General features: G+C 38.6%; 1 protein-coding gene across 2 annotated transcripts in view; it reads right to left on the bottom strand.

Annotated features, from left to right (window-relative positions):
• Positions 1-16,440, bottom strand: part of LOC140314189 (roundabout homolog 2) — a 65,042-nt gene that overhangs the window by 20,513 nt on the left and 28,089 nt on the right. For both annotated transcript variants that reach the window (XM_072392286.1, XM_072392287.1), the window contains exons 6-11: positions 15,645-15,772; positions 9,160-9,284; positions 6,726-6,897; positions 6,087-6,292; positions 2,672-2,753; positions 2,290-2,458 (exon numbers count right to left, since the gene is read on the bottom strand). In XM_072392286.1, coding sequence (XP_072248387.1) covers positions 2,290-2,458; positions 2,672-2,753; positions 6,087-6,292; positions 6,726-6,897; positions 9,160-9,284; positions 15,645-15,772 — 882 coding nt within the window. The remainder of the gene's footprint in view (positions 1-2,289; positions 2,459-2,671; positions 2,754-6,086; positions 6,293-6,725; positions 6,898-9,159; positions 9,285-15,644; positions 15,773-16,440) is intronic.

Here is a 16,440-nt window from a genome sequence, read left to right as displayed (position 1 = left end):
AAATGAAGAAGACATTATTATTGGGGAATAGTCTGTCGACTACTGAAACCTTTAAGAGAGCTGGAAGGTTAAGAGGAGGGTGTCTGTTGAACTTTAAATCAGGAAGGCACTAAATTAGGTTAAAAGTAGTAAGAATAATACAAAAACACATAATTAATCTTCACTCCATGACACCAAGGCCAGCTAACCTTACCATGTTGGCACTGCAGTACTGTTCAGAGAAAACAACAGAGCAGTCAAACCAGGAAGTCAACAAGCCAAATATAAGCCGATACTGATGTTACACCACTATATCTGCACACCCGTAGTAGCAATAATATTTGGGCTACAACTTAAAGTTCAGAGGTTTTATAAGCTGCTGGGGATATTAAACATGGGTTGACTGAGAAAGAAAGACAAAAGAGTGGAAATGCTCAACCAATGTGAAATCTTCAGCTATGCAAGCCCCACCCTGAAGGTTCTACCAGAACTTCCTCCTTCTAAAGGTAATTTTCAGGAGAAAAGTACCTCCATGAAAACTCAGTTTAGTGCCTATTCTAAACGGTGGAAAGAATCCCATTCAAAAGACCTTCGTTTCTGGAAAAGGTTCCAGGTGTCTAATGGAATTAAATGGAAAAAAAAATCTTTATCTCAAAGGGAAATTATGATGTTGTAGTAATTACAGATTTTTTTCCTAATCAGTCATTATAATCTGTGATTATATGCGGTTGCATAAATGCTGCCTAATTAGTAGTGTAGGGACAACATTTTGTATTTCACAAAACCTTTCCAAAATAGTGGAGAATTGATACAAAACCATCAGAATGAGATGAAATTTATTTCCTTTTTTTTTAACAAAATTTAAACAGTAACAATAAGTACTATTAATTTATTCATGTCAATTTGTCCTTATTTTCTTAACATCCAGTCCTATAATCAGTTTGAAATGGTAGCTAATATTTTGTATGCCTGTAGGGAATATGGGACAGATGGTACATGTTCTTAAGGAAGTCTATTTTGATTCCAATCTTTAGCATTTTTTCCTAAACTTAATCAAATAGTTCTTAATGGCTAAAACTAACCTAACAGCAAATGAATAAAAGAGAAGTGTAAATTAATAGTTTTCAATGGGTGACTGTTCTCAAAATGCTGTTTTCTTAAGTTATTCTATGAAGGTATGTAGTAAATCAGCGAACCACTTCTTGGGAATACCAATGCCCAGAGTTTGAATCCCCAGCTGGCCTCAAACGTCTTGCCAGCAGTAGTTCACATTTCATTATGTGTAACAAATCCTGAATAGCACCTCCACTCAAATGAAAACTTACACCAAACAATAAACCCACACCTTCTCCAAACAAACATAACAAAGACAGCACCTCTCACTAACACAATGATTCTCATACTGGTTATTGAAGTTGGACCCTGGGGAGGGGTCATAGAGCCAAAGTATACGACTGCTGCTCCATTACGCTGAGCAGCTTTGGGAACATTCTTCTTTGCACAATCAGCTCCAGGGACCCCAGAGCAGTCCCAAGCCCAGAGCCAGTCTTCTTTATCAGTTTGTTCAGTTTCTTTGAATCTCTGGCCCTGATGCTGCTGCCCCAACAGAGAGCCGCAAAGAAGATTGCACTCTCCACCGCTCTCATACATTATAATGGCTTCAGGGGTTTTTGAATGTAACTTGCATCCAAATTTGCATTTACAAGTTACAATGGATCTAAAAAAATGTGATGGACTGTAACTACGAAGAGGCTAAAGACAGGACTGAAGGAGGAGCTGTTGTAATGGTCCTCTGTACTATTTTGACAGATCGATGTCACTGAAATTTCATAAAGACAACTTAAATTGTATTGGAGGACTAAATTGGTCCAGTGGCCTGTATGTGCATACCACAATACTACAGTGTCTTAAAAACATGAATCTTTGTAACCCAGAAAAATAATCTACCTCCAACAGTAAAGTTTCAAAATGTGAAAGAAAAAGGTCCTAAAAGCATTTCTCTGAGGTGTGATAATAACTAGTCAATAGTCAATAACTTAAAGAGAGAGGTTTTTTTAAATAATTTATGGGGAATATAATCCATTCTAATTAAAATCCTGCATTTTCTGCAGTGTGGAAGATAAGGCTTGGTATGATTCTTATAAGATAAAGACATAAAATTAGGCCATATTGTTAATTTGATCATTTATACACATACAGTTTTTATGTGGTGTGTGTTAGACAAACATTTCTCTGACTCAGACATTCAAAGCGGAGTGCTCTTTTATCTAAAATACCATTATGGAGGAATGTGAGTATTGTATTACTAACCTGAAGGCCTCGATAATGTATGAGGTGACCGCGGCTCCCCCTTCATGTGGATTTGACTGCCAAGTGAGGGTGACTGTGTTTTTGGTCACCTCTGTCACTATGGGCTTCTGTGGAGGTCCTGGAAGCTGGATGAACTCAGAAACTCTGGATCCTGAAGACGCTCCGTCCTCTATCATAAAAATAGCAACCACATCAAAGGACTGATTCTGACCAACAGTTTGGCTGTCACTGCTGTGGTTTCTGTCTCATTAAGGCAACAGATGGTGCTCTTATGAGAAACACCAGCAGAGTGTGTAGTTTCTTGAGCACTGAGGTGTTGTGTGTGAGTGACAGAGTGTGAAGTGTAACGAAGAGACAGTGTGGAGAGTTTTGGTGTAAGTACCTCTGACAGTTAGCATCCCGCTCCAGCTCGATTCCCCCGTGGCGCTGGATACCACGCATGTGTACATCCCTGAATCTGAGTCCTGTTAAACAGCAGTCAGCATTTATGACCATCACTAAAGATTAAAGTAATTTAAGTCAAGTAACTGCTGAAAGTACTTTTTTTACAAAAAACATTTTAAAGGTTGTTTTGGATCTATTTAGATGACCGAACAGTGAGATACACAATGCTTTTACTATATTTGTTAAGCAATGATTAAAAAAAATGCAATCTTGGTACAGTCAGTCTACGCAGTTGCATAATTTACTTCTACTCCACTGCATTCATCTGACAGGTAAAAGTGCTCGATATTTTAAAAATTAACATTCCACACGTAAATCAGGTCGCCAATGTGGTTTGATGTAGTTATAATGTAAAATATTGCATTGTAATATTCATAAAGTCAGTCATTTCCAAATAGTTTCACAACTTTATCTGATTCAAAATGAGAATAAAAATACCCCTGAGAGAACTGCTCCATTTAAACTCATTTGTTATTCTTTTGTTATGAATTCATAATTAGAAAACTGTGAATTTCCCATATAATACAATGTCTTTTTGTTAGCTGTGCATATCTGCTGCTCTAAGTTATTACAGCAATTATGTGTACCAACAGCTTATAATTAGCACAGAATTACATCCATCAAATTTCTTGGAAAATTACTATAAAATTGCTGAAGAACTGTTACAGCAAAACTGACATTAAAAGACAGCAGAAAAAGCTGCAAACAACACTAATACATTGTTACCTCATAAAGCCTTTGTTGGAATTTAAATAGATCCCTGTTTAAGTTATGGAGCAATCAGAGGATAGCTGCCTGACTCTGAGTGAAAGTCAACCAGGACCTTAACCCCGTAGGTCATGAAAACTGAAAAATGAGCTGAAACACATCAAAAAGGACAACAGAGCTGGAGGCAACTGCAGCATTGTGTAATAATTCTCAGTACAAATAGCACCTTTCTCTGCACGCACAGAACAATGATTCATTGTTGAAATAAAGCCACTGAGTCCAGCAGGTTTATGTAAAGGATCCGTATATTTCTTGACTAATTTAAATGTCATTCATGCTAATCTGATTTTCTCCACAGAAGCTGTCAGAAAGGGGAGTAACAAATTCTGCATGAGTCTTTGTGCATACCTACCCGTTTTAAACTCTTACTTTGGGATAGTCCCATTTCCTGCTATTTAAAACCCCTCTGTTTCAGAGTGAAAGCATGTTCAGATACATGTTAGGAAACAAAAAAAGACTTAACATCAATCTGAACACTAGTCACGTTCAACGGAGGCTAAAGTTAAACATCCTAAGTAACTTATAGTCCTTGAGAGGCAGCACCTCTATTATACACTGTCAGCTTTGTTTGACCAAAAATATAGATATAGCTTCTTGTGGAGACCAACCACCTTAAGCATATGCAAGTACAGTAACTTAATCAGCTGTTGCAACAGAATTTTAATTATTCCACTGTAATAGCTACAAGCTTTGCTTATGTTTATTTATAAGGTGCTGTTATTGAATTGTTTATGCATGTTGATTTTTTTTATACCTTACATCTCTGCCTCTATCAGTGCAACTAATATTTGAACACAGACCTGATAGATGTGCTTTGCAGAAGAATTAACATTTTAATGTGGTCTGATTTAAAAGGGCATTCTCTATGCTATATAACATTGGTTTCATGGTGGAGCAGCAGAATACAAAAAGCAGTGTTAACTTGTGTTATAGCATTGTACGTGAGTTTGCTACACACTATAAAAGGTGTGCAGCTCCCATAATAATTGGTATCTCTGCATGCTTATTCATGGATTGCATTCCTGGATTGTTTTGCTTCAGTGACAGCAGTTTATTCTAATGTCAGTTCTATAAACTTTGCCTATTTGACAAATGCAGCTTCACAATACTAGATGAAGTCTACGTACTTCATCTAGTCCATAGACTTCATCTATGGACTCTCTTATAGCTTATTCTTACAAGGCCACAGAGAGGAAGGCGGTTACATATTCATAAATGATCATCAGCTGTTTCCAGAGAAGAGGGAGAAGGCATTTGATGTTGTTTGGAACATACAGACTTTGATGCAATGCTTCAGAGGGATAATCACTTCACTGTTTATTTAGTTGACTGGAGATGTTTCCTCACTTTTTTTTTTCAGTTGTGTCATAATAATGTATTATAAATAACTATGTGGTCAAATGAGTACATTTCAACTAATGCATTTTTTACTCTTAACGGAGGCAATTTCTGCATTTTTCTCCCACAACATTTTCCTTCTGTAAAGAACATTAAGGAAGCAACAGTACTTTCATTTCAGTACCATCTTCCAGTACTCTCCTTCCTTGCTGGGGCTCCACTGCACCACACTCAACCTGTCTGTCTGTTTACATCATCAACTCTATGTGGCTGCACGCTTGACTGATACTTGTGGTGTTTGCTCTGGTGCTGTCCTGGCTGAGAGCCAGTCTGCTGGAACCACCATCAGACCATATGAGATCATCCTCCGCAGCGTTGACCTCTGGCTGACAGAAAGCGCAGCATGCAGGCAGGTGAACTTTTTTAGATGACTCCAAACTGCCGCTAAAATATTGATGGATGGTAGGGGCAACAGCAGGGTAAATATTTTTAGGCTCTGACTCGTCATCTCCATTTCCCCTCTTTTTTCCCCCTATGTCAACCCCTTGATGCCACACTAATGCATGTCTTCTGTTCCATTGAGCACATTGCCATGGCAGATTTCCCCTGCCTCAGCGGTGCACTAGACCAAACCCTAATGCTCCAAGTTTGCTGCACAGCACTACTGAGAAACAGGGTGGGGTAGGAGGTGAATAGGCAAAGTCCAGCCAGGAGATCTAATTAAAAGCCAGTTAGATGATTAATAAGCTATCACAAGTCAATTAATGAAACTGATGCTGCCTTTGCACTGTCCTGCATTCACTCACTGACCTCCAGGTGGGGTGACAATACAAAGGGGCTTCTGACTCCTCTTCCATCAAAGCAGAGTACATTAGCATTTATAAACAAGCGCCTTCATTAACATTACAATTACACACCGCATGAGCACATAATTGTACTGGAGAGATAATGCACCGCCTTGGAAAGACTGGTCTTTGAAACTCAGTCTCACCTTAATTTTGCAGGCGAAAATGGAATTTCTGATTGAAATGAGATAAAATCCTGTCACTACGTGGGCTGTGGGGAAGGTGACAAGAGGTCAGAGATGAGACATTCTATTATTCCGTCCAGTGTTTGTAGTTTCCATCAGGCATTCAGTCAGTTTGCTTTCGGTTTTAGGGCGGCTGACTTTCAATACTCATCCTTTTCAAGCCCTTTCCAATAAATACTCCACCCACATGCACACAAACACACACACACACACACACCTTCATGTCTGCGATTTGCAATGTGCCATTCTCCATCAAGGTCAGTCGAGGTGTATTTCCCTGAAGTCGCTCCCCATCCTTCTCCCATGAAATCTTCACTGAGGTACCTCCGACAACGCGGCAATGCAGCTGCACTGTTGCACCACGAGATAGAGTCTGGTTGGCCGGGCCTTGTTGAATGATTGGCGGGATACGACCTGAAGGACCTGGTAGTTTAGGTGGAAAGGAAGCAGAATATTGTGATAAGGGTGTCATCTCTTTTCAAACAAGAATATAGAGAAGAAAAGTGGAGAAAAACACATTTGTAAGATGAACAAAAGACAGAAAATACGATTATAAACTTGCCAGCTAAGGGTGCAAAGGTTAAAATGCCTAAGTGCTTAACAGACAGAAAACAACAGGTCACATAAAGACTGGCAAAAAAAGCATAAATCTGTTGTGTATAAGCTGCCCGGGGAAGAATATTAGTCCTTAAATTCATTGCTCATCCAACATGGGTCTCTATCTGTGTTTTCACTGCCTCTCTGAGCCTTATTGTTATGCACCCACTAAGTAATTAATATGTTTCCCATCATTAGTTAATAGTATAGACTAAACCTCTCCCAGGCTTATATGTGACCATGCGGATCCAAGACTTACCCCCTTCCACCTCCAGGAGTGCTTTGGTTAAAACACTTCCTGCTACACTGATGGCCTGGCACACATAAAAGCCTGAGTCCTCAGGGTGAACATCAGTTATGGTCAGCTCTCCGCTCATAGAAACAGAGTAACGTCCAGACTGCGATGGTGGCTGGCCAGGGAACAGCAACATCTGAATACACAAACGAAAAAGGACACATTGAATAAGAGTTGAAGATTTTCTTTTCATTCAGACCAAAACTGTGTCATCAGCTTGACTCTGTTGTTCAAGCATACACCCAAAAATGTCTGCTCGTACTTCCTCCCACTCTTATTGCATTCAAGCTCTTTTATGTTTGCAGTACTCCTTTTTGCAATGACACACTTCAGCTCCTCAGATGATTTCAGTGGGAATTAGGTCAGAAAACAGTGTTAACCAGTCCTTCTTTTCCTTTTCAGCCATGCTTTTTAATGTGCACTTTGGGTTTTCTATCCTGCTAAGAGACCCTCGACCTTCCCGGAGACTGGGCAACAAATTTCACTCTAAAATGCGTTAGGATTCTTCTGATTTCATAATTACCTCCTTTTTTTGAGGATGAATTCAGTGAGTTTTGTACCACAGGCATCAAAACAGCCCCACTGCATGATTGAACCTCTACCGTGCTTAACTGTAGGTCTTATGTTCTCATCCTCATGAGCGTCATTCTGCCACCTATTAACAAACTGATGCATGACATTCCCAAAGAGCTTTAAATTATCAGAGAACATCGTCTGAGGGTCACTTAAATTATGAACTTTCTTTCATTATCAGTGCTCTCTTTGACCTTTTTGCCTACAGAGGTTGACTTGGTTAAGTGTGCAGTGTGTGAAACCCCCACTTAATCACATCAGATCCAGCTTCAGTGTTTTTGCACAATCAGCACAAGCACAAGTCTCATTTTCACTTTTTAGAACTGTGAAACTTTTTGATGACATTATCAACAGTTTATCATTGCCAAGTTTATTTTTCAAAACTGTTCAAAATAAACAAGGGAGCCTCTTTTGTTGTAGTAAAACCATTATACGTGAACACAACATTTGGCACAAATGGTTCTTCCTATTCTATTCAAGAGAGTACCAAAACTGGGTCAAAAATACATTTGATTAAATATAGCCTTAAATATTTGTAATCAAAATATTCTGATTATTGATTTATTTGCATTCATAATTTAAGAGTATTCTTAATTTTGTGCTTTAAATTCAAATTCTGAGCAGTATTATAACTTTGCTGATCCTCCGATTTCTTGTCACCACCATCACCAACTGGTTTGAAATAAAGTTTGTCACTGAGCACAGATTTGTGCAGCCATTCGTCTCATTTGATAAATGACTCGAAAAAATAATCACTTATTTAATTTGTTGACAAATACATCATGATCTATTTCACTATTAACAGACTAATTACTCCATCCCTGCTGGGTGCATCATTTAGCATCCAAAGGACAACATATCAACTCCCAAACACAAAATGAAATGAAAAGAAAAGGGAAAAGAACAACAGATGGGTTGTTTTGGAAGATGATGCCCAGTAACAGACATTTTATAGTAGTCTCATCCTGTTTTTCTATGACTGACGTGGATGCGAGCAAGGGGGAAGGGATGCATCAGTCCATTCAGCCATCCATTTCATTCCTCTAAGAGGCTTAGATTTCAGTAGACGGACCAAGGTTATAAGGCTAAAGATAATCCCCCAGATACAGCAAAAAGCTCTACAAACAGCCAAGCCATGCCAATAGCACCCTACAGACAGTAGCTTATTCATAAATATTTGTAGCTAAACAACCTCCTGAAAATGTCTGAACCTTCTCCTCTGACTCAGTGATCCCAGCTGCTAATTGAGAGACACTGTGTTAAAAGGTTGGAGATAATGTGGAATGAGGGCAGTGTTTATCTGCAGGTTTGCCCTGGAGATGTAGTTTCAACACCTGGCTTACTTCCTGCAAGCCCTCCCTCTTTCACCGACTTCATTCCTCCACTCCCATCCCCTTCAGCATGCTGTTCTCGCAAAGAGGAGGAACATTTCTCCATTTCTCACCAGCACAATACAGTACTATCTTCCAACACATTGTCTCTAAGATACGGCTGAGCCAAATGAAAGTCTGCTGCATTCGTATCTTGAAAATGTGTCTTGAAGCGTGTGGGCATTTCAAAAAAAGGTGTCATGATTAGATCAGACAAAACCTGCTTCTGTTGTGGTGACTCGTTCTTTTCTTTAAAATGAAGAAGGTGTGAATCTCGCAATAAGTAAAGTATACAAAACCAAAACCAAGAACTAATGCATACATGAGAACTTGGAACTGTGTATTCGTAATCACTCATTATGAGATTCAATAACTAGAATACACTTTCCTGGGTGTCTCTTCTGTTCTAATATTTAGCATCCTACAGTTTCCCATGCTGTGCTCCAGTCTCTTACCTGGCTGCCCTCTTTCTGCCAGAAGATGGCAGGTGGAGGGTTTCCTGTAGTTCCACATTGGAAGGTAATGCGCCTCCCCTGGGTGGCAATCTGGTCTCGGGGCTTTGTAACAATCTGAGGTGGTACTGGAAGATGAGAAGGAGAGCAATCATCCATTAAAAGGTTTACTTCGGCATGAAAGTACCTGCTTGTCTTTCATTGTGTCTTCTCAAAATATAAACAACTTTATTCCTTAATCTGGCGGGGAAATGCTCATCAAAAAAAACAAAATGCAAAAATATGGAGGGAAACTCTTCACCACTTCTGTTTACACCGATCTCGAGTGATAAAGCCCTGATTAGCTCTTAACAAGCAGGATGTAGAGCTGTCTCTTTAACCTTCTAAGTTTTTTGATCTGCCACTACACTACCGTTGCTCTCTCATCTTTAATGAGAGAAATCACCTTCAGGTCCTCTGAGAGAAAAAAGAAAATACACAAAAAAACAACAGATCATAGCAGCAAAAGCTGATGACATTTATAGAGTTATTTTGAGAAAGGTCTCTCCAGATCTGCCAATTTCCAGCTTAGGTCAGATCACTGCGTTATCACATCCTCTGAAGATTTACACTGTCCACTGCCTGCTACCTCCAGTCTGAATAATTGTCTAACATTCTGCACTGAATGAGGAGTTTATCCAGCCTGGTGTCATCTTCTCTACACAATGCATATGCACACACACGGCCACACACACAGGGTCATATATTCATGGCACAAGGAAACATTAAACAGACTTTACATTAATTTCCCTCACGTAGCTATTACTTGTTTATAACCACCTGTCTAACACACACTTAAGAAATGTCCCCACAGCAGAAATGTGTGTAAAAATATCTGTGACCTCATAACATGAGTAATACTTCAGAATCACACAACAGCACACAAACACACATTTGGCTCAGGAAAACGAGAGAACTGAGTCATCTGCATCGTGTCTTAATACTTTCACTGAAAACAACCACAGAAGACACCTCACACTCTCATCAACATGAAAGTGATGAGATTATGTCTTTTCATCAGACGCTCTAACGTATTTCAACAAATGGGATGTCTCAGTCACACAGAGTATTAGATTTCTCTCAATTATTCCAGTGTTTAAGTTGTTAGGATGTTATAAAGGGGTTCAGCTGAGGCTGCTTCTAGGAGGGAATCTTCTCAAGAACTCTTATTGTCAGGTTTATGCTATAATTTCATAATTGGTGTAAGATTTTCAATAAACTGAGACTAATACCTGTTATCAGCTTATTGATGTTAATTCATTTGGCAGCTAGATAGTATATCAGCTGATGTAAAACAACCTTTGGCCGTCTTTCCCCAATTTTAGAAGCTCTGATAATAAATTGTGCCTACAGTGAAAATGATTACAATACTCGAAGGACTTGGTATCTGGTTTATTGCTTATCTGCTGTTTTTTGAACATTATCTGATCAAACCGTATTTGAACACAACATCTAAGATGATGCTTACTTTCACCTGGAAAATGTGGCTTATTTTCTAGTCAAAATGAATACTTTCTTCCCACTTTATCACAACCTGATATTAGTGTTGTTCAGACTCTTTTCAATTAAAACATTTTTTAGTCTCAAAGAGGATTTTCTACAACACCAGTTCTTAAATGGTTTGGATGCAAAATGTAAATAAGACAGAGTGTAATTATTTGGAGATCTCATAAAATGATACTGATTAAAAATTGAGCATAGATAGGAAGGATATGAAATGTTGAAAGTGACTAAAAAAAATTGGGATATGGTCCTGTTCACCACTGTGTCACATCCTCTCTCCTTTAAAAACAGCTGGGACCTGAGGAGACCAATTTCATAACTTTTGGGAGAAGAATATTGTCCGATTCTCGTCTGATATAGGATTTTATGGGAGGTGACAAGAAGCCGTGCTATTGTAATAGTTGTCTTGTTGAAATAATCTGGAATTTAATGAATTGAATTTGATTGGCTTACAATGAACTGGATTCTAATTGGCTTGAACTGGATCGTATCTTTAAAGTTCCTTGAGATGACATTTGTTGTACTTTGGTGCTATATAAATAAAATCTAATTGGTTATGATAGAGGGCAATCCCTGAAAAAGACACCATCTGACCCAGAGTATATATTGCTATAAACCTGTATACGTCTCAGTATTGATGGTGTATTTTCAGATATGCAAGTATCCACTTACAAAGGCACTAAGATAACATCCTGCCATCAGAGATGAGGGCATTTGAACTGAATACTGATGGTCTGTGTCACGGACCATAAGACACAGATTCAGGGTCGATTTCAAGGCAAGAAGGTTTATTTGGAATAAACAAGTTGAGGATCTCCAGACAGAGCAAAAACAAGGGGCTATGAAAATCCTAAGCACTCTCCTCAATAGCTATATATGAGGATGGTGCAGCTGTGAAAATTATCAAAACAAAAACTCTCTGCCCGCCAGGAGGAAAACAGAACAGGCTATGAACGATTACAAAATAAACTTTCACAATCTCCTAATGAGGCGGACTTAAACAAAAGACGCTCACCTGATAAACAGGGCACAAACGCTACAGAACAAAAAAACTCTCCACGAAGGGAGGTACTGTAAAACTTAACCATTAACTAGAAGCACTCCTTTATCAGAGGCACAACAGGATCTCTGAAAATCAAAACACAAAATCAGTCCACTAGCGGAGGACTATGAAACTTAAACAATTGCACGACGCAAAGCTCCTCTAACGGAGGTGTCTATGAAACGGTTACAAATCAAAATCACTCCAAAAGGGAGGAACAAAACAGACTATGAAAACTTACCGAGGATAAACTAGATCTATGGAATAAATTACAAACAAAAATAGCACTGTAGGTGGATCGCTCAACTACGGGCTCGTGGATACAAGACTGTGGATTTCTGTGGGACAAGGCGCTAGAGTGCAGAACGTGACGAGTTACAACACACTGGCACAAGACAAGGGAGACGCAGACTGTTTGAGCACATGAGGAGCCATGGGGAACAGGTGGATACACTTTGGAATCAGGGAAGACAATCAGACACTTGACACAGGAGGAAGGGCAGGGTACCTGAAACGAGAGGGGCAGTTAGTATTTCAAAATAAAACAGGAAATGACGAGACAAGACATGAATCAAAACCTAAAACGTGATAGTCTGATGGTCCATCTGCACTTTAGAACGAAGGATTTGGTGTCCATGATTTCCAAAAAGAATTTCAAATTTCGATTTGTCTGTCCACAGAAGAGTTTTTTCGCTTTGCCTCCTCAATTTTGGAAGAGTTCCTCAGCCCATGCAATGATTTCCAAGACAGAATCATATCTGATTTTAAAGCAGTGGTGTGGAGTGACTGAAGATCACAAATCTTTTTTTTTTTTTGGCTGTGTCCCTTGCTCACAGAGCTGTCTCCACATTCTCTTAGTTTTTTTTTTTTATTATTCCTCTTATGTAGCTATTGAAGATGGAATATTCAAAGTCACCACAATTTTAAATAGAGACGCATTTTTCTGACATTGCTCAACAATTTACAGACAGTTTTTTGCTTTTATTTTTGCAGATAACTTAACCTCTACCCATCTTTATTACTCTGACTCTCTATGGTGCTCTTTTTATTTTTATGGTGAAATTAAAACATGTCAAAAAATGTAAACCAAGAGTAGAGCAACTGCTCTGTGCTGTGCTTTGTAAGTACAACCATATCTCCTACAGTATGACTTAAAAGGACACTTTAAAGAGTCTTCACATGAGGGTATAGTTAAGCAACTATTTGTTTGTTTAATTATAAATGTTTTACTATTCCTAATTCCTATTTTGCTCCTTTGTATAATTCTTGAGAATTAAAAAAGTGTTTGCTTTTATGCTGCGCTTGATGAAAAGGAATATGCCAATCCTACTGTGGTCAGCCGCTGTTCTCGAGCAGTGCCCCGTTGCTCTTGATTGGTATGCTACTAGGATTTTCATGACTCGTGACATTTTCCCACAGCATGGGCAGTTTGATTTTGAATGACCATTTCTGTCTAGTTATCAGATTGTGCCATGACACCTGCCTCCAAATGTGCAAATTTAATAATATCTAATAGTAGTGCTGTAAAGAAAAGCATAATTTTTTATTTAATCTACAAGTGTTTACAGGTTACTGGGAAAAGTTCTTACTGCTATATACAATTCTTTTCAAATCGTAAAAAAATATCCATGAACTTCTATTTGTGAATGAGACCCTAAAATGTGCTTTTTAAAAGGATTTCTTCAAAAAAGGAGAGGACAGCTGCTGGGAACAGCGACCAACGCTAATTTACATGCACATATGCAGACTATCCTTGAAACTTGTGGTGATATTTATTTTGCTGAAAGATGCCAATGAAATACTTTTACACAAACAGCACTACTAATGGGTTTACTAAGGGGTTGGATATGGTATGCATTTCCATAATGTCATTAAAAACATTTCTGAGAGACTAAATAATAACAACGAATATTTTTGGTCTTACATTGATTGAATGTTTATTGCTGAATGAAATAATCAGAATTGTGATTGAAAGCTTGAGCTCTCAGTTGATCATTAATTAAACAGCCTGGCTATGTGGCAAGGCTGACGACATACCAACTAAATATAGCTCAATAAAGCACTGGCTGCATCGACGAGCAAGATGAAGTTCCTTTACAATCAGATATCTTTAAAGGTAATAAACTAAGATAAGGGACCAGAACATGTTCAAGTTCCCATATTTTAAACGCACTGTTTTGCACCAAGTAAACTGTTAAGGGACAGATGACAAAAAAACGTTTGAGAGCAGTGCACGTTGTAAAGTTGGTTTTCAAATTTGCATATGTGTAAGGGGACGGGTCCCGTGTAACAGCTTGATTACAGGAAAGAAAGTGAGTTGGAAAGTAGCACAACAGTCGACAGCATCATCTCAACACAGCATATGCCACTGTATCAAGAGTGGCATTTCATTGGCCATTTCCTGGTGCTACTTGTGGTGTTTTCTGTATGTGCCTTCTTTTGAATTCAGTTTTATTTCTCCGTGTCTGACATCTTTATATCTACTCAATATGTCTGTGTTCTGTGCTCAATATTTTGTAAATGCACTCTTGAGAGTACATTTATTTCCCTCAGACTCTATATTGTGTTATCGCTGACAATGTCACAGTGATCTCATCAAGGTTATCCTTAGTGAAGCCTGAGGCTATGAAAAGAAAGGGCGCTCCAAAATTAGGGAGTAGAAGAAAGATGTGGTGGTTTACCATTAATGGAGGCAGAAGTAGAAAATTCTATCGGACTGCATTATGGGAAATTGATTTTGTAGATCTTTCTTTTTTTTTTTTTGTCTTTTAATCACTCAACAGCTAGAAATACCCCTTTAATAGGAACCTCGTATTTCTCATATGTAAAAGCACATGTGCATATCCATCATAGTTTAAGGTCAGTAATGCAGCATTAGGGTCAAACCACATTCCTATTTAAGCCAAACAGGTTAGTTTAATTGTGAATAAAAGCCTTTCAGCTGCATTTTAACTGCTCTAGCTGTGAATGAGGAAAGGATTTACATGTCACATTATCATGACACACTCCCTTCAACACAGATGAGTGTATGAGAGGAGTCCTTAATCTGGTGTACAATAAGTCACTCTGTCCGAGGCTTATTTAATGCCTGACTGCAGCAACAGGAATGTTGTCAACATGTCAGGACCTAATGGAGACACTTATTTACGCTATTAAGCACTGATTGTTGCTTTTAAAAACCATTAAGAATACGAGACAGAAATTAGCTTCTTTTTTTTTTTCTTTTGAATTACCGAGTAACATGAATGCCTTATTCAGATAAGAATTAGATAGAGAGTGAGCCTACGGAATGCGCCGACTGGAATGATGACAGGGTTTGAAACATGATGGAGAGAAATGGAAAATTAATTAAATGGATAAAACAAAGAGCCACAAAACAAAAAGCCTGATGTAGTATGAAAAGGCGTGGAAACAAACAAAAAAGTGAGGAGACTGAAAACGCTGGGTTTGGATTTCATTTGCACTGATAAAGGCATTAGTGGATGAAGTCATCTTAGACATTCAAACCAAGACAGAGAAAAAAAAAGGGGCACAGAGAAAGGCGGAGAGAGGAGGGAGATAAAGAGACAGGAAGGGAGAGGGGGAGTCATGTCTTATTAATACCGTGACTGCTCTCTGGCAGTGAGTTAAAGCACACATCTACCAAACATCTGTCAAATGGGGTAATCCATACGGTTTACCATAAGCTCCTGGCACCACCCCTGAGCATGGACTCACACAGATGCTCTGATATAAAAACACACAGCCCATTGGATATCGTGTGGGAGCAGGCTTTCTGTTGATGCTGTTGTTATGCGACCTAACTTTACCTTGTGAGTGAACACAGCCTTGGATTGAGAGCTGCTTTGTGCATACTCAGGTATGCGTGCGTCCTCAAATTCAATATGCATGATGTGTTTCTTACCGTGGACCTGCAGCATGGCTGAGGCTTCTGTCTTGCCCACACTGTTCTCAGATGTGCAGGTATACGTGCCTTCATCCTGCTCTTTCACACGGAACAAACGAAGGTTGTTGCCATTGCGGATTTCAAACCTGGGAATAAAGAAAGTGAGATAATAAAAGGGCTAACAGGGCTTTGCAGGAAGATAAAGAAAAGAATCCCCACACTATTCTGCACAAAATGAAAAAATCTATTAGTGGTGCAAGATAATATCTTCCCTTTCCTTGTCAATCATCTTGTTGCCAGGATTTTCTTTCCTATCAGATAGTGTCATCTGGAAAAACAGTGTGCCTTATCTGCCTTAAATATTGTCACAGACTCCAAGAAAATTCTCAAAACAATTGGGAATCAAGAAACAGGTGGAATTAAGCTCACCTACCAAGAGATTTTCCATTTGATTATATAAATTTTGATTTTCTAACAGCATTTTGAATACAAAGTCAAATCAGTCTCTGCTTTTGCAGAGAATTATTTAAATTATGAAATATAGTGTTTAAGTCCTCTGTCATTGTCCATGCAAAGCATCATGTGAATCAAATGTATTTATTCATTTTATTTACTTATTTTCACTTCTTTTCATTCCAGTTTGACTTTTTTAAGAGGAATTTGTATTTTTGTTATTTTGAATCATTTAAGCATAGAATAAACACAGAGCTCAAGGAATGATCAAGTCTACAAATAGCTATAAATGCACAAAAGAGCAATATGTGAACAAGAGATAGAGAAACTGTTTTTCATACTGTCCTGAGACACAGTCCAA

Source organism: Leuresthes tenuis, unplaced genomic scaffold (assembly GCF_036924035.1).
Source record: "Leuresthes tenuis unplaced genomic scaffold, fLeuTen1.0.hap1 SCAF_9, whole genome shotgun sequence".
In the NCBI taxonomy this organism is placed as follows: domain Eukaryota; kingdom Metazoa; phylum Chordata; class Actinopteri; order Atheriniformes; family Atherinopsidae; genus Leuresthes; species Leuresthes tenuis.
The sequence above is the reverse complement of the archived record's forward strand: the minus strand, read 5'-3'. Positions and strand labels throughout refer to the sequence as shown.